The following is a 22,419-nucleotide window of genomic DNA, read 5'->3' as shown; positions in this document are numbered from 1 at the left end:
GAAGTGGAAGGACTCGAAGCTGAGCTTACTACCTGGGTGTTCTGGGTGAGGAAGGAATCCGCGCCGACCCGGGGCAGCACAAGAGAGCGCGGTGACCTGGCTTGGCCAGGCGGGCGGAGCTGTGCTCAGGCTGGCCCCCTCCTCCTGCCCTGACCCTCAGGCTTGGGGAGGCCCAGGTGGCAGTGAAGACAGGGAGTCAGGAGTGTGGGAGTAGGGTGTGGCCCCTGAGAAGAGGATCTGGGGCACCACTGTGAGGATCGTCCTGGGGACCAAAAAGACAAGACGCTGGGCAAAGAAGACCGAAAGATAGCCAGAGAGGTGAGTAGAGTCCCAGACGCAGGACGGCGGGGCTGACGGGGTGTGTGGCAGCTGGACAGGGGTGCTTGTGCTCAGGAGCAGGCGCCAGCCTGTGCTCATAGCGAGGTTGTGTCCAGCGAGGGGCAAAACGAAGAGCAGCCCTGGGGCTCAGAAGCCAGTGGCAGCCTGGGAGCTGAAAGCTTGGTTGGCGGGGAGGTGGGCCATGGTAGAATGTGGTGTGAGGGCAGGAGAAGGTCAAGGCTTCAGGACTGAAATATTTCATCTACTTTGCTTAATCTGAGTTGATGGTTTTGTAATTTTATAGCCAAAAATACTCCATAAATGTTAAGGATTAATTAAAAATGATTTGTTATGCTACCAGTTTAAAAATTGTTTTCAACTTCCAGCAGCTGAGCACTCCTTAGTACCAATGTGTGTGTATGCGAATGTTGTTACTAAATGGTTTTTTTTTTTATCTCTTTCTTTTTTATGGGTACCAGTGATCGAACTTAGGACCACACACTTGCAAGGCAAGCGCTTATGTCGCTGAGCTAAATCCCCAGCCCTGTTACTAAATGGTTTTAATAGAAATAGTAATGTTACAGCTGGGCCTGGTGGCCTAATCCCCACTCTTAAGAGGCTGAGACAGGAGGATCTGGAGTTTGAGGCCAGCCTCAGCAACATAGCAAGACTATGTTGCCAAAAAGCAGCACAACAAAGAAATAGCAATGTTACGTCTATATCAGATGTCATGCCATTCCTCAGGTTACACTCATGAGCTGATGTCTCAACACTCTAGAGCTGAGGGAGTTTATTCATCATGCCTGCTTCCGCCATTTCAGATTTGACTTTTCCGTTACTGGGGAGCCAGTATAGGGAGTGCTGAGCCCCATCTCAGCCCCTTCAGTTTTTATCTTGAAAAATAAATAGTGTGTGTCTGGGATCACAGGGGTATACTACCACGCCCAGCTATTGGAGCATTTTTTTTAAAAAAAAATTTTTGGGGCACTCGAGGTGAATCTCAGGGGCTTGTCCATCCAGGCCAGTACTCCAGCCCTTTTTTTAAAGTGCATTTTTAAATTCTGAGACGGAGACTTGCTGCATTGCCCAGGGTGTCCTTAAACGTGTGGTCCTTTGCCTCAGTCCGAGCAGCTGGGGTTACAGGTGTGCTGTGCCAGCCAACTGTGCTCCTGAGTCAGGGCAAAGAAGTGTTTCTCCCTGTTCCGTCTCCATTATTATTTCTTCTGTGGTGGTTTTTTTTTTTTTTTTTTTTAATTTCTAATTTCCTGGAAATAACATTTTCATAGGTCACAGTAGAATTCTCTTTTCCTTAGAGGGAGCAGTACAGAGAGGGGAAATTTTCAAGGGATCTAATGAATCAAGAAAGGAAGAGGCTGGAGGCAGTTTTTCTGGTATCTTTTTGTTATTCTCTTATTCTTGTTATCCTGGCAGTTTCCCTGCTAACAGACCGTGGGGTCCAAAAGCCAGGCTGAGCCAGGTCCCTGCTGCAGAGCCTGGGCAGGCCCTGGCCTCCGGGCCTCCTTCTTCACTTCTGGCAGGAGGAAGGCACGGGCTCTCTTCGTGGTCATGCAGGGATGGTCTGGTGTACGTTGAGTGCAGGTATATTCGGAATCATCAGGGGAGTAGTGACGGCCCAGGACGGGCCGAGCTCTGGGTTAATTACTCCATTGTACCAACCAGCGGTCAGTTACCGGTCAGCGAGGCCGTGGGAAAAACCCTGCAGCGGAGTCCAGGTGGAGCCCTGTTCTGTTCAGCTGCCGCCCAAAGATAGGTCAGACAGGTTTAAAATACACACACAACTTTTAGCGAGGGTGAAAAAGCCTGACCAGGTCTTTTCTGCCAATCTCTGGATGCCAGGTTTCAGTCATTATCTAGAGATTTCCCCAAGTATTAGCCAGAGACTCACCTAAACTTTTTGTTACAGAAAAATAAAAAATCATTGATGGGTGTTTGAGGTGTAAGTATGAATGGAAGCATATGGGCACACACGTGTATGTGGTGCCTTTATAATTTCTCTTTTCTTTGAGAGGCTTGTGCTTTTGAGGCAGGGTCTTGCAATATAGTCCAGATTAGTCCTGACTTCACCGTGTAACCCAGGTAGGCTCCAACTCATGGCAATCTTCCTGCCTCAGCCTCCTGTCTCAACACTGACTGGCTAATTTGCAGTGATTTTTAAGCATGCCATAAAACTGTTTCTCTCGTTTCTTGGGTTACCTTCATTTCTGCATTTCATTCAAACACCTTATAAAATCAGATCTTCTTGCTTACACCTGTCAAGGGGAGCGCCAGCTCTTGGGAAGGCGGTGGACGTGCTGGAGAGCCACAGGGCTTTGATCCTGAGGTGTGGACTGGTGTGTCTTGCCTCGCTCCTCCCCGCTTTCCCATCCCACTCTGTACTTAATACCAAGGGATTTCAGGTGTCGGCTGTGTTTATTTATAAAACTCGATGAATCTGTCTGCTGTCTGGGGGCCGTATCTACGGTGGAAGTGTTTTCCTGACCGCTCAGACAGAGCACAGTGAAACCAACATCTTCTGACCTTGCTGTAAGATAGCACAGATTCCACAGAGTCCGAGGAATTCAGAAATTATGAGAGACTTTGAGCACAGGAACAAAGATCACAGATGGGGACGTAGGTGCCTGAAGCCACACTGCCTGTGATTCCTGGAGATTACGCTAAAGCTAAAGCACACGTAGCACTCTCAGCTGGTATTTCACGCCCTATCATTGCCTACGGCCCAGCTTTTTAAAAGGATCATAGTGTTCTTACCCGATTCAGAAAAACGTGATGGAGGTACTGCACTTTACATTTGCCTGGCAAACTCATGCAGTTTGAAAACCTTCTCTGTTCTCAAATTTGTACTTGATCAAGTCTTTCTAAACTACTGCAGTTTAAAAGTCAAAATTCTTAAAACTATTCTGTATCTGGTTATCAAAAAATGGTAATGTGTGTTTTTCTTTGGTTTTCAGTTTTGTTTGGAGTTTTGTTTTGCTTTGCTTTGTTTTTGATTTTTAGGGGTTTTTTGGCAGGGTTGGGTTTTTTTGTTTTTTTGAGACAGGGGTCTCATTGTGGAGCCCAGGCTGGCCTTAAACCCATGAAGTCATCATGACCCTCCTGCCTCAGTCTGCTAAGTGCTGGGATTACAGTTGTGTGCCACCATGCTCAGCAGAAAATGGATTTTAAAAGGAAAAGAAGATGCTAAGTGCCAGACAAGGACAGCAGAGTCTGGTCCCCTGTCAGGTGACCCTGCAGTGCTCTGTGCCCGTCGCTGCCCTGCTCTCACAGACAGGAGAGTGAAGACTGAAAGTGGTCAGCAGTGTCCCTGGCTCAGCCAAGCGTGCCTGAACTTGTAGATCAGGATGTGCAAACCGAATCAGCATCTTGAGTCCAGAGTGGGAAAGGGATGGGGATGACACAGATGTGAAAGGCATGCGGGGGCCTAAGAAGCTGAATCGCACGGGTGCCCCCCTTAGGGCTGGCAGTGGCAGCCCCAAGTGGACAGGGGCTCCCAGTGGGCAGCTTACATGCATCTCTGCCTTTGGCCGGCTTCTGGTCAGCGCCCGCGTGGCAGTCTACACAGTTGCTGCAGAGGGATAGTGGAGCGAGCGAAGCTGCTGAGTGCTGGTCTCCAGGAGTGGCCTTAGGCGTTCAGGACCTGGCCTGGCTTTGGAGCTGTGCACGGTGACTGTGCTGGGAACCTGGCTCTGTTCCCACTCGATTCCTTCTCTGCTGCAGTGGGGCCAGGCAGCTGTGCAATCTGCAGTGCTGGGGGTTGAGCAGGGCCTCGAGCGTGCTGGTCTACCAGTCCCGCCTCAAGCGGCATGACAAGGCGCTGTTACATCATATGTGACTCTGTGTGTGTGTGTGTGTGTGTGTGTGTGTGTGTGTGTGTGTGGATAGCACTGAAGATTAAACCCAGGGCCTCATAAGTGACAGGCAAGCATTCTACCACCCAGCTACATGCCCAGCCCTTTCGCTGTTAAGGCCGCATCTTGCTAAGTTGCCCAGGGTGGCCTCCCACTTGCTAATCCTCCTGCAGGCCATTTGCCACCACACCCATTGCCATCGCTGTGACCCGTGGATTATTAATAATGCCTACCTTTTATTCCTTCAGAATCGCAGAGTCGCCTGGGCGCACAGAGGGAAAGCTGGTCAGGGCGGCTGAGGGCAAGTGCACTTCCTGTCTCCAAAACCCCTCTCTTTGGAAACAGCAACCTCGTTCCAGTGGTGGGAGGTGGCCAGGGCCTGGGGGTTGGGTGCTCCTCCTGATTATGGGCCTTGTTGCCCACAGAGGAATCAGGCTGTGCTGCAGCCTGGCCAGTGGTGGACGGGGTGGGGGTGCTGCCTCTCAACTGAGCTGGTGCCTACCCTTTAGCTACTGTGCAGAGTCGACCGTAGCTCTGCTATGTGCATCAGACCTCAGCTGCCCAGTACCTGTCCTGCAGCCCTGGGCACAGACTCTGTGTGAACCCAGAGACACCCTAGGACAGTCCTGGATGTCTCTGAGCTGTCATAGGAGCCTGCTGCCTTGAGACAGCAGCAGTTGGAAAGTGGTCGCCAGTGGTGAGGACTCATCCTTTGGCAGATAACCAAAGGTGGTCACTATCCGAGAAACCGTGTACGCCTGCAATCCTGGTCCTCCAGGAAGCCGAGGGAAGACAGTTTCAAGTTGAAGCCTAGCCTGTGCAACTGAACAACTTAGTAAGGCCCTGCCCATCATGAAAGAAAGAAAGAAAAAGAAAAGAAAAGAGCTGGAGATATAGCTCAGTGCAAAAGCCCTGGTTTCAATCCCCACAAAATGAAAGAAGAAGGAAAATAGGTTCATAAGAAGATAGCAGAAATTCAGAGCTAGGAGGCCCCTCAGCAGCCACCTAGCCCATCTCGCCTAGCCCATCTCGGGGAGGTCTCAGATGTAAATAGATGCCGGTCAGGCTGCTCCGCCTCCTGCTGTGGGTCTGAGGCTTCTGTGAGCTCTTGTAACCCTCCAGGCCCTGGGACCCCTGTGCTGGACTCTCATCCAGGAAGTGGTGGATTTTGAAAGGGCTTCGGGCTTCACCCTGTACTTAGCGTTTTTGTTGTGGCATTCTTACTGACTGGGTAAACACAGGCTCTAGTCCCTGACCAGTGTTTAAAAAGCTGAAAATCAAACCTTCTGGTTTTTTCTGCTTTAGCGGTGGCTTCTTGCAGACTATTTTAGAAGGGTTGCTGGGCAAAGGGTGAATGTCCTTTGAAAAGATGACTCACTGAAATAGCCTTGCATTTATTTTTTTCTTTTCCCTTCTTGCCCCTTTGACTTGACTGTACTGTGGGGTCCGTTTGTTGTTGTAGGTGCCTTTGGTCAGAGGACCTGAATTCCCAGGCTCCTCATCTAGCCTCGGGGCAGCCACCTCTGCCAACGCTGTGCAGATTGATGGCAGACCGGACAGAGGACTCCTGCAATACTGCAGCAGCTTTTTCTTTGGGAAAATGAGTCATTTTCGGAAACAAAAGCACTGGGTTTCCCTTGCCTTCTGCAGGAGCCTAGACCTGGTTCCCGTGGGTGCCTCTGACATCAGTGCTCAGCAGTTTCCCCTCTCAGTGGAGCAGGCCTGGCTGTCCACAGCTTCATGGCTCCTGAACTGGCAGAGTGGCCAGAGGCTTGAGGGCAGCGCCTCAGCTGGCTCCTAGCATGGGCTGCCCAAGAGCACAGCCCAAGCTGCCCCGTGCAGCGGGGCTCCCCACCTTGGGATGACTGTGTATCGGGTCCTGGGAAGGCGAGTCCAGGCTTGAGTCTGGTCAGGCCAGCCACAGGATGCTTTCTTGGGATAATAGTAGGTGTTGCAGTAAAGAGAAAGCCATGTGGTCAAATGAGAGAGAGAAGTTCTCTGCCAACCAAGATCATGCACTCTCTGGACCTCATAGGCCTGTGATTACTGATGTCCCTTGCAGATGTCCAAGAAGTAGACACGTACACAACAGCTTTCCAGACATGGTCAGGGAACATTCTTTGCAGCAGTATTCCACAGGGTGTACTTGGTGGACTTTATATCATAGCCTGTCTGCGGAGCCACAGACCTGCAGTCCTTTTACCTTGGCTCCCAGAGTCCTAAGATTACAGCTGTGTGCCGCCGGACCCAGCCTGTGTTTTGCTTTTATTCTGGATTTTTCTTTCTTTCTTTTAAAGAAATGAATCAGGCATGGTGGCACAAGCCTGTAATCTCAGCACTCAGGAGGCTGAGGCAGGAAGATCACCACAAATTTTAGGCCAACCCAAGCTATGTAGTGAGTTCAGGTCATCCCAGATGATATAGTGAGAACCTGTCTCAAGAAAAGAAAGAGCAAGCCAGCCTGGAAACTAGGAAGTCCAGTGTCAAGGGCCAGTGTCTGTCCGGCAGGGCCATCTTCGCAATGGCAGAGGCTGTTACTTGGAGAGAGCCAAAAACGTCTGCTGCTGCTGCTGCTGCTGCTGCTGCTGCTGCTGCTGCTGCTGCTGCTTTGGTGTGGGGTTTCTGACACATCACTGTAAAGCACGCACCTTAGGTGCTGATCATTGTTAATGCTTTCCAGCTACATTTATTAGGAGATGACCTTGTCATCAGGTCTGCAGGGCCTTTCTGTCACAAAGAAATGGAAGGAAACCCATTGTAAACTGTCCTGTCAGAGTATTAAAGACATGCTTATTGGAGCATATTTAGGAAATGCAGAAAACACAGAGGAAGTAAAAATAGCTCGTAATGTAATCAGAGAGAACTGATTTGAAACAGATGCACTGTACATAGTAACCCATCCACGTGTTACTTTCCATGGCTTAGGATATACACACATTTATTTACATGCATGGTTTTTTAAACAAAAAGCCCTCTTTGATAGGGAGTTCATAAGCTTACAGTTAGCATAATGCAACTCATAGCTCAAATTTTTGTCATACCATGCTGGGAAATCCCAACTCCACTTTTGAACTGACTGACCCGTGTGCTTTTCTCTCATGAAACAGAAGCATTAGGAGCAGCCTGCTGGGAGTGTAGCCCAACTTCTAAGGCTGCAGTCAGAGCAGCCAGTGTGGTGCCACGACGTCTGCACACCGAAGCCGTGAGCTGCTGTGTGTGGAGCACAGGCTTTGCAGTGCAGCTTCCTCCCAGAAGTGCCTGGCTCACAGAGGCCGGCTGTCAGCTTCTGGGCAGGCTCTCGCGGGGTGCACAGAGCCCAGGCAGTGAATAAGCGGTTTCTGCAGTTCCGGAACGGCCAGCCCAGCTGCTCTCAGTGCTGTGCTGGGGCCAGGTTCCCGAGGGCAGCCAGGCTTTCAAGTTGCTATTCCTCGGGTGGAAGGATGGTAGCCCGAGAGGAGATAGCAAGATTCTGGAGCCTGGAAAGCCTTCATGTGGGTATGTAAGCAGGCACCGGGGCTGCTCCTTCCTCTGCTGCTTTCATCAGGATCAGTATGCAGGAAAGCTCATTCCTCCCACAACAGGGAGCTCAGGGGAGCTGTGGACGAAGAGAGCACTGTGAGAGTCAAGTGTGGACTTGGAGGGGGGCAAGTATTTGGGGTGAGCCCAGGGCCTTCTCAGGGAGGTGTAACAGCTTGCTGGCTTGCTTTCCTCTCTGTCTGTCTGTCTCGCTCTCTCTCTGTCTCTGTTGTTGTTGACTATTTTTGTTGTTTTGTTTTGTTTTGTTTTGTTTTTGAGCCAGGATTTCACTGAATGCATTTGAACTTACAGCTCTGCTGCTCCAGCCTCTACAGGGCTGGGATTATAGTCATGGTTCACCAAGCCTAGCTTGGGCTATCCTTTAAAAGCAGTGAGGTCTGGGTTTTGCTTACATTTCATTCGTATAGAATATATTTTATTCTTAGGTTATTGTAGGGAGATATAAAGTGTTCCCAGCTAATTTAAGAGGAACAGCACTGAAGGCAGTAAAGTGATTTTTCAAGAATGCCGTGCACCCCTCAAGTGGTACTACCTAGGATTCGGTTATCTCATTGTGGCTTATCTCACTTTTATTTTTTAACATTTTTGTGAGTACTGTCATGGGACTGAGTCCTATTTAAATGTGAAAGAAATGTTATGTGCTGTACTAGCAAGTCACATATTTTTAAAAGAAAAGAAAAACTTCAGGCTCGGGTTTTGGCTCAGTGGCATAAGCGCCTGCTTGGCAAGCTCGAGATTGAGTCTGATCCCTGGTCCCAAAGAAAGAGAAAAAGAAAAAAAACTTCCCAGGAAGAATTTTGCCTGTGTGTGGGTACAGAGGGCCACATGGGTAAGTCTGAAGCACAGAGCTCCACTCTGGTTTTGCATGAGAGATGCCAGTAACTTGACTGGATGACTGGGATTCATGAGTGGCCCCTGAAGGCAGGCTGGGGCTGTCAGAGTGATGCTTTTTATGCTGTGTGTTCTTCCTCCTTTCAATTGGGTTCTCAGCCGGCCCCAGGGATGTGGTTACGGCTTCCGCCTCTGGCAGAGGATGGGCCCAGAGCAGTGTCTGTCCCATTGCAGTAGCCAGGCTTCACACACAGGAGCGCCGCCGCCCCTCCCCCAGTGTCTGCATTGGGAACGTAGGATGGGCTTGACTGCGGCTGCGCTCTCACTGGAGCGACAGCTCAGCAGTGCCACAGTCTGCCAGGGCGCCACTGGGGCACCCAGAGAGGGTGTGGAGGAGCTGCCCAGGAGGAAGGCTGGAGAAAGTGTCCCTGCCACCCTCCGGTCTCCGGGATGGTACTTACCCCGCCTCCCTCCACACTTCAGTGCCCGGGGCCAAGTTCTGAGGGGAATGCTCCTCCACCTGTGCCAAGGCAAGCTACACAGTGAGACCCGGTCTCCGTAAGACAAAACGGAGTTGCAGCCCCTCCCCACCCTCATCGGGCCATGCACACTACAGAGCTGGGGCCCCCTGTCCCTGTGCCAGCACTGCTGTGGGGAGCGAGGAGCTCCATGGCATGGCCTGCTGTGAAGAGCTGGTAACCATGGCCTTCCTGTGCTGAGTCCCCCAAGTGGGTTCCCAAGTGTGTGGTCTCGCACCCACATGAGACAGAAGGCCAGGAAGCAGGTGTGATTGCACCCTGCAGGTGGACCAGGGCAGGGCCCTCCATCCTGGCCATCAGTGTGAGCTAAGTGAGGCCCAGGCCAATCCAGATATCCCTGGTCTCCATCCACCCTCGTGGTATCATGGCTGAGCCCGGTTCTTCTGGGTGAGGGGACCCTGGTAATTCAAGGAGCTCACGCACTCGCAAGAAATGGTCTACAGGAGGTGCAGGCAGCTGCCTGTGCACAACCAGAGCTGGTGGTGAGCTGGTCCCCCGTCTGGCTCCTGCTTCATGGTCCAGCCCCAGAGCTGGGAGGAGCAGTGCAGTGGGACCTGAGAGAGAGGGCTTCCGGCCAGTCCTAGGTGTCAGTGAGACTGGATAAATGGGAGGAACCACTGTCAAAGCCAGAAACCCAGGGCAGAGCAGCAGCCCCCTGAGGAATGAAAAGGGAGCCCCAGGGAGAACCACAGGCAGCCCCTGTCCAGACCTCTCTCCCTGCAGGGTCCTCAGGGTCATCACTGGACAGATGAGCTCAGTCAGACTTTTCTAAAGGATCTAGAACATTATGAGGGCAAACACTGATTTTAAATTGAAAGGAGGAAATAATTCACTGGTGGCTTATTTGCTTAAGTTAAAAAACTTCTAAAATCATGTGTAGAAAGAGTCCATTTTCAGGCTTTGGAATGAGTTAGGCTTAGTTGTGATATAATTCGCTGCTCTCAGCTCTGAGCAGCCATAGGTGACGTGGCCCCATGTTGAATGCCCCATGAAGCTATGTACATTGGAATTTATTTTTTAGAGATTCTGAAAGTTGGATGTGGTGGTGCACACCTGTAATCCCACCACTCTGGGAGGCTGAGGCAGAAGAACTGCAAGTTGGAGCCCAGCCTGGCCAATTCAGTAACATAGTGAGACCCCGTCTCAAGATGAAAAAGGCCTGGGGGTGTAGTTCAGTGTGAAAGCCCTGGGTTCAATCCCCAGCAGTGCAGGAAAGAAAGAGAGAAAGAGAAGAGAAGAAAAAGAAAAAACAACTCATAGACCCTGTGGAGGATAAGCATGTCCATTTTAGGGGCCTTTTGGTCAGTATGTTCAGAAGTCTCAGAAATGCTCTTTATGAAGAATGGCGTAAGTCTGGATTGGACACAGAGACTTGCGAAGGCGTTTTATATTCTGGAGTTTGAGGAGATCAGTTGGCTGGCATAGACTAATAAGTGTGCCTTCCCTGGGCCGTACACGGGTATGGGGAGGGAGTTGATATGAGACAGACAGACATGGACAGCTGACTTGGATAACTAGAACACACACATGATGGGCGCAGTTTATTTCCTGTTCCCCTACCCTGCTTCCCACCCTCCTCCCCTCCTTAGGTACAAAAACTTTATTTCCATTCTACCTTTCTTTTCCCATCATTTTTTTCTCTTCCCTTCCTTTCCCGTTCCCCTTCCCACTTTAACATTTTCTTCCCATTTCAAATATCTAATGTACATTTGGGTTATTTATACTTTTGGTTTTTCACGAGAAACAATATGGAATTTACACGTGTCCAATTTACTTCACTTAAGAGTATGGCCTCAAGGTGCATCCATTTAGCTGTAGGTGTCTCCAGCTTATCCTATTTATGCAAGAGTAGTACTTCTTTGTATATAAAAAACCACATCTTCCTATCCATTCATCTGACGATGTGCATCTGGTCTGTTCCCAGATTTAACTATTATATACTGTGCTGCTGTGAACATCCATGTATATGTATGGCTGTGGTTTGATGCTTTTAATTATTTCAGAAAGATACCAAGAAGGGGATTAGCTGGGTCAAAAGGAATCTCTAGTTTTAGCTTTTTGAAGAATCTCCATGTGTGCTGATTTCCACAGTGGTTGCACCAGTCTACACTCCCACCAGCGGTGGAGAAGAAGAAGGGCTCCTTTTTCCCCACAGCTCCACCAGCATTTGCTGTTGGTTGATCTCTTGATAACAGCTATTCTTTCTAGGGTGAGATGGAGTCTCAGTGTTGTTTTAATTTGAATGATCAGTGATATTGAACTTTTTTCATGTGTTTATTTGCCATTACTACATCACCTGAGAAGTGTCTATTCATTTCAAATGCCCATTTTTGGGTTAGATCTTTAAATTGGGGAGGGGAGAAGTGGTGAGTTCTTTATAGATTCTAAATAGCAGTCCTTTGAGGAACAGCAGGCAACCATTTGTCCCCACACTGTGGGTTGTCTCTTCACTCTGTTGATGGTTTCTTTCATTGTGTGAAAACTTTTTAATGAGATTCCAATCACTGATTCTTTGTGATTGTTCTGTCCAGTTGTGGGGTTTTGCTTATAAAGTCTTTGCCTACACCAGTGTCTTCAAGAGTTTTGTCTGTTCTGTCTTCTAGCAGATTTAATGTTTCTGTTTTTACGTTTAGATCTTTGATCCATTTGGATTTTAGTTTAGTACATGATGAGATACATGAGTATAGTTTTGGTCTTCGGCGTATGGAGAGCCAGTTTTTCCAGCACCATTTATTGAAGAGGCTATTTTGCTTCCAGTGAAGAAGGTGTTTGGCACCTTTGTCAAAAATAAGGTGGCTAAGGCGCGACAGTTATTTTGGAAAACGTTGTTTGGACGTGTTCCTAGAACTTGGGAGATAGCAGTGGTTACTGCAGGGGAGGAGCGAACAACGGAGGAGAGCTAGGAAAGCTCGGGGACTGCACTATTCAGATGCAGCCACTGCAAGTTTAAAGAAGGATTCGGAATCCATCAGCCATTTTGGGAGGGGAGGCTGCCCCAGAGAGAAAGCATTTTCTCTTCTCACTGCACAGCACATTGCGGGTGCCACGTGGCCAAAGCAGAGCCCTCCGGCGCTGTCGGGTTCCTTTGCCCTGACGCTGTTGCCTGCTGCATGAGCAGGCAACAAAAATGCACTTCTCACGGCAAACCAGACAAGCCTCCCTATTGGGTAAGCCACAGTCCACTGGGGCCCACATCCGGCCAGGTCTCCGGACCTTGGGGAGTCTCTTCCAAGAACAAATTCTGAGCAGATCCCCACCCCTGGCCCCAGTTTGGACCTGGGGAGGGCAGGGTCTTTACTGTTCTGATTGGGAACCCAGACCCTGAGTGTCCGGGAAGCCCTAGGTGGCCTGGATCTGTGGTCCCCATGCATGTCCGTGGATGGGCCCCCAGGCCCCAGAGCAGCAGAGCCACTTAGGACTCAGAGCACAGCTGCCTGATGTGCAGTTGCTTCCATTTTGTGCCAGGAAGCCAGAGTGGCTGGTCTCAGCCCTGAGGAAGTCAGACCAGCAGGAGGTTTTGTGAATGCGTGTTTTAACAGATTACTCCAAGTGTGGGAATTTCCCAAGCTGGGGGAGGGAAAGCCCCGAGTGGCTGCTGGCTGGGAAGGGTGCTGCATAAGCCAGTGGCAGAGAGGCCCTGGAAGCGGCTCACTGCCTGCTACTCCAGCCCAGCTTTGCTTGTGAAGCTGTTCGCCTTGGGCTAGTGCTCACCTTCCATTGATCTGACAAAGGTGTCCACCCTGTCATTGCCCCTCAGGTGGCCTCACAGGGACTCTGTCCAAAGTCGCATGGAGGGGAGGGCATGCGTGTGTACGTGTGTGTGTGTGTGTGTGTGTGTGTGTGTGCTAGAGACCGAGTCCAGGCCCTTTGCACTGAGCTATATCCCCACACCTTTCTAATTCTGAGACAGGGTCTTGCCAAGTTGATAAGCGCTCAGGCTTGTGACACACCCTCCTCCTCCAGCCTCTAGAGTACTGGGTGACAGGTGTGCACCACCACACCTGGCTCAGGCCTCTGCTGTTAAAGTCTGTCTCTTAGTGTTCAGAATAAAGGAAAATGAGAAAGACACCTGTGGCCCATCCTTGGGAAGGAGTGGGAGGGTACCCAGGCCTGGGCCTGTGTCAGTGTACACAGAGGCTGTCCATAGAAACGTAGCACTGTGTGTGGGCGCTGTGACATCTCCTGTCAGAATTCACCTTTGGGATCCATCCTCAGCTGGAAGAAGTGCAGAGGGGACAGTTGGCCGTGATGACCAGGCTAGAGTGTGTGTGTTACACGCTCAGTGGCAGTGCTGTGTGGGATGGGCAGGCCACCATGGGTTTGCAGAGCTTTTGGGGGTAAGGGTACTTTTCCCTGACGTGGCCGAGCTTTGACAAGAGCTTTCCAGGAGGACCCTGGCTGCTGTCATGCTGATGAGACTAGGAATTTGGGGTTCTGAGATTTCAGTGTGGGGCAGTCTTGTCACCCATGTTTGTGATCGTACACACTTCTTAAGTGTAGCACTCGAGAGGCTGCGGCAAGAGGATTACAATTTCAAGGCCAGTGTGGGCAACGTAGCAAAACCTGTCTCAGAAATGAACAGTATTATGATGTATTTCAATGCAAAGCTCGGGGTTCAGTCCCAAGAACCACCGCTGCCACCACCCCCAAAAGGAAAAAACAGCACACTGGATTAGACTCGGATACCGCTTCGAAATAAAACACCTAAAATCCCTCTCACCTAGACACACTAGAAAGCCCAACCCTGCAAAGCACACTTAAAATATAGAACAGACATGGCGTCCTCGCACTGGGGCAGCTGAGACAGAAGGATCACCACCAGTTCAAAACCTGTCTGAACTGTCTCAAAACAAACAAAAATATGTATGTGTACATGTGTTTGTGTGTCAGGGACACAAGGACTGGTTAACTGGGAAAGCACTTGAGATTAGGAATACACTTAAGGTCATCAAAGGAAAGAATTAAATCGAACTGCACCTCTTAGAACAGGGAGCAGGGCTAGGAAACAGAGCTCAGAAGAGGACTGATTATCACAGACAAAACTGACAATTACCCCTACTCTCCAGAATGTACAAATCCCGAAGCTCTGGTGTAACATGTGTTTAGGGTCTGTTGAGGAGTTATTCTTGCAACAGACCAAAAAGTTACTAATCACAGAAGCCTTGTAGGAAGAGGTGGGGCTGAGTGGAGGAGATAGTGGTGGGCGGGGCTGCTTCCTTTCCCGGTGACAGGGCCCACCATGCAGTACTGCTCTGAAGACTGAAGATTGCGTAGGCATCTGAGCTCACGAGGTCCAGACTAGTGCCCGGCACATCACCAGCACCCATAAAAGAATATCCTGCACTTCTAATCAGATCAGCCAACCTTCACAGGCCATCGTTTCATGGGAGCCCACAGCAAACCAGTAATGATTACTGTTAAGGATTTACAAACCATCCTTAAAGATGGTTTCTCACCTCTTACACATTCAGGGGGTACAAGAAGTTAGAAAGGAACTAAACTAAACTGAGATCTCACGCTCAAAAGAAAAGAAAAGGTCGTGCAGCTTCATCCTGGGACCCCAGGCGCCCCAGCCCCCAGCTGTTGCGGGTCAGTATCCCTGCAGCCACCTTCCCCCTGCAGACCTGCTCCAAGAAGCGCGTTGCTAGGCAGTCACAGGGTGAGTGTCTAGCTGCTGCACATCCAGGTGATTGCTCCAGGCTGTGAACCTGCACGAGTGCTTTGTGCTGGGTCCTATGAGCAGGTACAGCACAGTGGAAGTGTTTGTATATCTAAGCATAGGAAAAGCACAGTACAAATATTTTATGCAAGGAATTCTTCAGCTCCACTGTAATGGGATGGCACCATTGTCCTGTGCTTGTCTAGTAGATACAGTGCAGTTAACAGTAAGTCAAATCAGAATTGGTGCATTAGGGAACGTATTCTGGACAGACAATGAATGAAACATATTTGATGGTTACAGTTGCAGTGGAGAATAATGAACCAGGAAGGACAGTGGGGTGGGGTGAGAGGTCAGCTGTAGATGGGCTGGGGTACTGGCTGGCAAGAAGGAGACAAGTGCAGGACGCAAGCAAAGTGCCAGGGAGGAGTAGAGGGGGACAGCACATGTCCGCAGCTGGGCCGGGGAGGCTGGTTTTCAGCAGAGGAGCGACACAGTCTGACCTAGGGATGGGCAGCCGGTGTGAGTCCCTGCCGAGCGGGTGGTTCAGACTGGAGTAGCATGCCTCCAGGAGGCTGTGGGTTCACGGCTACTGCTGGCCACACACTGGGGTGTAAAAGCCAGGTATCATGACCTCCAACTGCATAAAACATGTGGGCTTCCTCCCATCTCACAGATAGGAAAACTGACATTAAAAGAGTGACTTGTACCAGGGTCATTTAGCTAGGAAGATAATGAAGCTGGGACATTTAGTTGCCTTGTTGTTGGTTTGCTTTTTTAAATAAGTGTTGCTGTCATTTGACAGTAACCATAGTATCTGCAGGATTCCCTGCTGTGTGCATGTGTATATCATACACATCAGGTCAGAGCTGCTAGCATATTCTTTGCTTCTAGCCCATCATCTTCGATTGTACCTACCTAGGTGATTTTGCAACAGAGGACCTAGCTTTTCCTCATTCTTGCACCCAGGCCCTCCCCGGTAGGGACCGCTTGACAGTCTTGTGGCAACAGCACTGGTGGACGTCCTAGCTGAAGCTCCTCCTGAGACCTTCTGTTCTCTTGAGTCCCCGGGGTAGGACCACAGACACCCCGAGTCCAGCTCCGTGCCTCTGCCCAGAGTCTCCTGTCGAGTTCAGCCTTCCCGTGGGGTCCCCTTCTCATCAGACTCCTACAAAGTGATCATTGCTGGCTGACTTTTTTCCCCTTTATTTATTTATTTTTTACCCATTTTCATAGAAACAGTCTGATCAGAAGGTGGCATTCTCACTGGGCAGATGTTGCCAAATAGTTCTTTTGGGGAAGAAAATGTCATTTTGGTCTGTGCTCTGGGTGTGAGGCCCAGGTGCCTGCATTTTACCGAGCTGCTTTTCCTAGCTCAGCCATGACTGAAATGTGATCAGTGGACACTGTTGGTGCCAGGCAGTGCCAGTTCACAGCTGGCTGAAAGAAGAAGCTGGGTGCTGGGGCTCTGGACCTCTCCCTTCTGCTTCGTGGCCCTGTGCACAGACCTCTGGACACAGCCTCCCTGTAGCGCACTCACTTTTGCCCCCAGCCCTGGCCTCTGAGTGAGACCGGAGTGGGGATAGGAGGGAAGCAAGGTGGTGAGAAGGTATCCGGCACCATGGGTCAGAACCTGGAATCCCAGTTTGGTCCACTCTAAAAGCACGAACCTGACCACATGGTCCTCAGCACATCTAAGGCCACTGGCTCCTCCAGGCAGGCGCACTGTGGGTCCCGGGGTGACAGCCTACTGTGCACATCTGGCTCTCTACACTCACAGGAGGGATCTGGAGAGGTGGCTAGTGCAGCTAATGCTACAGCATTTCCAGATGCCAGGACCCCAGCTGTAGGAAGGCAGCTGGGCTGTGTGCAGACTTGTCTGGACAGGGCGCCACTGAGCCCGGCAGGATGGGATGGCTTCAGCTGGCCAAGTGACCCCTCAGTCTCCTTACTGTCTCCCCGCCATCTGATTCGATGCACCATGCATCTGTGGTTTTCATCCTAATCACGATCCTGTCTGTGTTGGCTGAGGAAAACCTAAGACCACAGTGCGTGGCTTACAGTCACACACGTGCTGGTCACAGAGGTCATTATCCCCTCTGCTGCCCATCCTGGCCAGTGTGTTTCCTTTTTTCCATGTAAGAACTCGGGGCTCTGGATGGCTGAAGCATTTCGGGGCGAGGGGCAGGAGAATGCACCCAGGAGGCAGGGATGGCAGGGTCTGTGCGGCTCCTGGCATGGGCCAGTCCCGCTGAGACCTGCAGGAGCTATCTGAGTATAAGCAGTGTAGGCAGGAGCGGGAGCATGCTGTCCATGGCTGTCTCCACCCAGGCCTTCGTCCTTGCTGCCACACGGCTGATCCCCTGACCTCCCACTGTTAGCCCTCTCAGAAACTCAGGACCTCTGAAACCTTGCTCACCCGTCCTCTGGAGCGCCCAGGGTTATCTGCACCTCCCCAGCGTCCTTGGGCTACAGTCCCACTGCCTTCCCGGTGCTGAGCCTCCCTCCCTCTGCAGCCCTCACCCTGCCCCCACTGCCCTTCCTCCAGGTCATGGCAGCGTCCTTTTTCCGCAGCCACTGGCCCTGCCATCAGCACAGTGACCATCTTACTGAGTCCCAGCCCTGTGTTGATGTTAGGAAACAACACAGGCTCTGTCACTTCATTCTTAAAAAAGAAAGGCAGACATGAATCTCTGAGACCTGTCACGGTTGAGTTCCATGCCTGCAAGGGGCAGGGCTGGGGTCAGCCTGGCTCCAGTGCTCCATGTCTGCAAGGTCAGAGTTGCAGCCCCTTGACTGACTCAGTCCTGCACCCCTGGCTGGCCCAGGCCCTGTGGGTTCTCCAGTGTGCCCTCATCCTGATCTGCCCGTCTCCCCACAACGGACAAGGGGTACCAGCCACTACCCCCAGTTGGTACCTGTGTGTACATACAGATCCATGAGAGCATTCAGTTTGTAAATTACGCACAGTAAGAGATTAAGAACAGTTACACCATACTGCAGTAAATGTTACTCAGAATTTGTGACTCCTTTATTGCTGGAGTTCCCCACCAATATGCTTCGGGCTAAGGGAACCCACAGGCCGTGAAGCTTCTGTGCTGTTGTCCACCTGGCGTTTGCTCGAGTGCTGCTGCTTTTCGCTGCTGGCGTCAGGAGCAGACAGCTGCCCTTTCCACAGAGCAACTCCTGAGCTCGCTTGGAAATATTCTTCCCGTGTAAAACCCAGGGCCCCTTCCTGGGATGCTTGCTCACTGTATGTCCCAGTTTCCGGCTTGAGTCTTCAGAACGGGTTGTATTCTCTCTCACCAGAGTTCGGCCGTTGCCCCTTAGGGAGGAAACTCTGCCCTTTGTTTAGCCTGCGTCCCCAGCACCTGGCAGTCCTCGTGCTGAGCCAAACATGTCTGCCTAGTGGTAGTCAGCACCATGGAGCGAGCAGGGCCTGGTCCCCGGGGAGAAGTAGGAACCCCAGGGTGGCCAGTGAAAAAGCTCTGCCAACATGTTTCATGGGGGTGCAGGTGCCACGTGACCACTAACCTGTAACGAGCGTTCAAGCCTTCCTCACGTGGACGAATGGCTACACGTTTTCACCCGTGGATGATCACGTTGAAGCCCTTTGGTAGTACTGTGACCTTCAGACGGAGGCAGGATTTTTTTTTTTTCTTTTTTTTTTTTGAGACAAGGTCTCACTATGTGGTCCAGGCTGGCCTCGAACTTGCAGCGACTCTCCTGCTTCAGCCTCCCAAGTGCAAGGATCGAAGATGTGTGCCACCAGCCTGGCAGAAAGGATGTTTTCGAAGGGATTAAAATTTGATTTTCTTAGCCTCAGGTATTTTTTATGTTGGAGTGGGAGCGCAGATTTCCCACAAAATCACCTGTAATTCCCTCACCTGACTCACAATTACATCATGTCCTCAGTGCGCCGCGACATAACAAACACTTAGCTCCAGTTCCTCTGCACATCAGCTGTTAACTGCAGATTCATGTGTCAGGAGACACTGCTTACTGGTTTCTTGTTCTGAGCAGGGTAATGATTAGGCTTGTCGCTGGGGAGGGAACGTGTTATCAGAGGTCACTTGTTCTCTCTCATGAAATCCCCGCTTTGCAGGAGTGAGCCCAAGGCCTGGCAGCTGGCATCCCCGTGCCTCTGCCTCTTATTTTTAGATAGAATGTCACTACACTTCCAGTGTTGGCTTCACACGTCACAGGCCTCCTGCCTCAGCCTCCAAGTGGCTAGGACCACAGACGCGCACCACCGCGTCCTTCCTGCCAGCTGTGTCTTAAACCGTGCCTTCTCTTTTCTTGTAGTTTCTTCAGACGGAGGCACCGAGTCCTCTGCCTTAGTGGATGACAATGGCAGCGAGGAGGACTTCAGCTATGAGGAGCTCTGCCAGGCCAACCCTCGGTACCTACAGCCAGGAGGGGAGCAGCTGGCCATCAACGAGGTACTGGAACCCTGTGTGACACCACCCACTAGCACCCACTTTTCAGGGACCAGAGCTACTTTTGAGACCTCGCCATTGGCTTGTTTTTTTTGAAGTGTATCCCATATCCTGGAGCCCCTGTAAGAACAGCACTGTGGCTTTCTGGCGCTGTGGAGAGAAATCCTGTGGCTGACCTGTGCAGCTGCAGATGCACATCCCTCGGGAACAGGAGCAGCAGTCCTTGGTGTCAGGGCTTCCCTTTCAGTCTCTGCCGTGCTCTCCCTTTCGTTGGATCATATGCTCTTACAGCTGATCTAAAAGATCAATGTTACCATCTGCATCCTAATAAATGCCCAAAGGCGAAGAGAGTCAACCCTGCGGGCAAAGGGGAACGTGGAATTAGCCAGGTGTTTCTCACCCCGCTCTGGCGTTCTTTCTCCCACACACTGCGGCTCTAGCCTTTGTCATGGAAATCTTCCCAGGAGGCAGCTGCAGCTTCTGTGTTCTTACACAGAGTATGACTTCAGCCAGTCAGCATCATCACTGAGGTCACCAGGCTTCACTGTGTCACGTGACACACACCCCGGCCCCCCAACAGAAAATCCAGAGTCACAGTGCTCCAAAATCCGTAAATGTGAGCAACGTCAAGGCATTCGGAGTTTCAGGTTTTAGTTTAGAGTTCTGGATTAAGAATGTTAAGTCAGTAAAGCCTATGGGAATGTTCCCAAGGCCAGGAAACTCTGAAACGGAAACTCCTGATCCTGAGCAGTTTGGGTAAAGATGCTGAGCCCGCGTCCCGGCAGGAGAGGAAGTGTCAGTCCTCTGCTTCTGCACCTGAGAGAGATGAGCAGCGTCTGCTCGTGGCTTTCACCAGCTGTCCACTGTCCCGGATCCTGCTGCGCTCTCTTCAGTGCGCAAGCTCTGACGTTCAGTTAGGGACTAGCATGTGACTGCCCAGCCTGAGTGAAGATGGGAGGGACCTGCAATGACGTGTACATGATGTTAGGAGCGCTCTGCTCCGCAACAGCTGGTCTAGCTGGTCAGAAACCATTTTAGTGAATGTTACAGACATTCAAGTTTTTAGTAACTAATCTGTTAAAGGAGGTATTTATACAGTCGCCTCGTGGTGCAACTTACACTTTTCTTATTTTACCATAGACAAAGCGACACTCACACATCTCATAGAAATTGTACTTTGAATATTATCCTTTCTGGGGCTACAGACAGAACAACCATTCTGTTTTTTGCTTTGGGAGCAGTATTTAATCAGTGATGTGAGCTATTCCAACACTTTCTTATAAAGTAGGGTTCAAGGCAGGCATAGTGGCACATGCCTGGCATCCCAGCACTTGGGAGGCTGAGGCAGGAGAATCACCATAAGATCAAGGCCAGCCTGAACTTGTAAGACCTTGTCTCCAAAAAATCAAATAAATGAAAGAATAAAAAATAAAGTAGGTTTTTTGTTAGATAATTTTGTCCAACTGCAGGATAATAGGCACATCCCGAGTATATTTATCACTGGCTACCTAAGCTTGAGGTTAAACGTGTTATAAATGCAATTTCAGTGTAGAATATTTTCAGGTTGTGATGGGTTTAGGGGTTATAAGCCCACAGAGGAGCCATATCTTAAAGGTGGACTTGGGTTTACTTTTGTGAGTGGGTCAGAGACACCCTGTGTGCGTGTTTTTCCCTGTTAGGTTTATTTTGTGTAAGAAAGAGCAAGGGGTTGAGGGATGCCCCCATGCATCCCCGCCTGCTCGCCCAGCCACCTGTTTTCAGGCTCCGTGTACCCCCTGTCTCCTCTCAGCTGATCGGCGATGGCAGCGTGGTCTGTGCAGAGGCCCTGTGGGACCATGTGACCATGGATGACCAGGAGCTGGGCTTCAAGGCTGGCGACGTCATCCAGGTCCTGGATGCTTCCAACAAGGACTGGTGGTGGGGCCGGAATGAGGACAAGGAAGCCTGGTTCCCCGCGAGCTTCGTCAGGGTAAGGGGTGGCTGAGAGCTCTCGGGGCATCAGGGACCAGGGGGTAGAGTCACCTCAGCTGTCACCATGCAGGCCCAGCTCCGTTGTAGTTGTCTGTAATCCCGTGTGCCCACCAGACTTCACTGCAGTCTGCTGGGCAGGCGCACAGCTATCGTACTGAGGGCAGCCTTGCTGCTTGGCATCACAGCAGCTCTGCCAGGTACAGGAACACGGAGGCCATGGCCAGGCTGCCCCCAACTGGCTCTGGAGAGGCAAGAGCCAGGAGTCTCCTGCCTTTCTCCTGGTGCTGCCTCTCGATCCCCAAGCCACCTGTCCCTGTCTCCTGTCTCCTGCAGCTTCGTGTCAACCAGGAAGAGCCGCCAGAGAGTTCCAGTAGCGGCCACGGTGAGGAGCAGGAGGGCGGCGTGGACCCTAGCCCCCACAAGCACGCAGAGAGCAAGCAGCAGATGCGGACCAACGTCATCCAGGAGATCATGAGCAGCGAGCGGGTATACATCAAGCACCTCAAAGACATCTGCGAGGTGAGGTGGGCCCGGCCTCGGCAAGCCCTGAGTGCGCACCCTGCCCATCCACGTGTCCCTACCTCCCCCACGCCCGCTTCGCCCCCCTGCACCCGGGGTGCTAGGCCCTCAGCAGGCTCCTTCAGTGTGGCCCAGTGTCATCACTGCAGCTCTCTGAGCTGCCGTGGTACCGGCTGTGGGTCCCCTCCTGTGGGTGCCCCTCAAGCGACTCCAGGGTCAGCCCTCAAGGTGTCTGAGGGCAGGACCTCCACAGAAGGCAGCTCTGACAGCCGAAGGTTCCCAGCACCCTGACACCCCAGCGTTGATCACAGACTCCGATGAGGTGCTGAGTCATTTAGACACCCAGTGAAATAGGAGTTTTATCTGGGAATGTCCATAGCTGCATTCTACAGTATCAGGGTGGTCAGCACCCCATTTTATCCTACAGCTCTGAGTTCAGAGAACTGCCCTGTGTTGTTTTTCTTTCCTAGTTTTTTGTGGTACTGGAAAGTGAATGGAACTTGGCCTTTGACAGATCTTTTTTGTTGTTGGTGTTGGTGGTGTTGTTTTGAAACAAGGTCTTGCCGAGCGGCCCAGGCTGGGCTGGAACTTGCAATCCTCCTGCCTCTGCCTCCCATAGGGCTGGGATTACAGGTGTGCGCTCTACACCTAGCTGTATGGGCTTTGTTGTTGTTGTTGTTGTTGTTGTTGTTGTTGTTGTTTGTTTTCATGGATCTTGTCTGTGTGCTGCCCTGTGCAGG

The 22,419-nt window shown here is 51.1% G+C and overlaps 1 protein-coding gene across 7 annotated transcripts in view; it reads left to right on the top strand.

The window, feature by feature from the left end:
- Positions 1-22,419, top strand: part of Spata13 (spermatogenesis associated 13) — a 289,653-nt gene that overhangs the window by 254,412 nt on the left and 12,822 nt on the right. For 6 of the 7 annotated variants that reach the window (XM_063232518.1, XM_063232520.1, XM_063232521.1 and 3 more), the window contains 3 exons: positions 19,056-19,192; positions 20,979-21,158; positions 21,494-21,679. In XM_063232518.1, the coding sequence (XP_063088588.1) occupies positions 19,056-19,192; positions 20,979-21,158; positions 21,494-21,679 (503 nt within the window). Of the gene's footprint in view, positions 1-7,093; positions 7,680-19,055; positions 19,193-20,978; positions 21,159-21,493; positions 21,680-22,419 lie in introns of those variants that run through there. The other variant, XM_063232524.1, reaches the window with a different exon arrangement.

This window comes from Cavia porcellus, unplaced genomic scaffold, assembly GCF_034190915.1.
Source record: "Cavia porcellus strain 051 isolate PalLab524CR breed Dunkin Hartley unplaced genomic scaffold, mCavPor4.1 scaffold_21, whole genome shotgun sequence".
In the NCBI taxonomy this organism is placed as follows: domain Eukaryota; kingdom Metazoa; phylum Chordata; class Mammalia; order Rodentia; family Caviidae; genus Cavia; species Cavia porcellus.
This window is presented reverse-complemented; position numbering and strand designations above follow the sequence as displayed.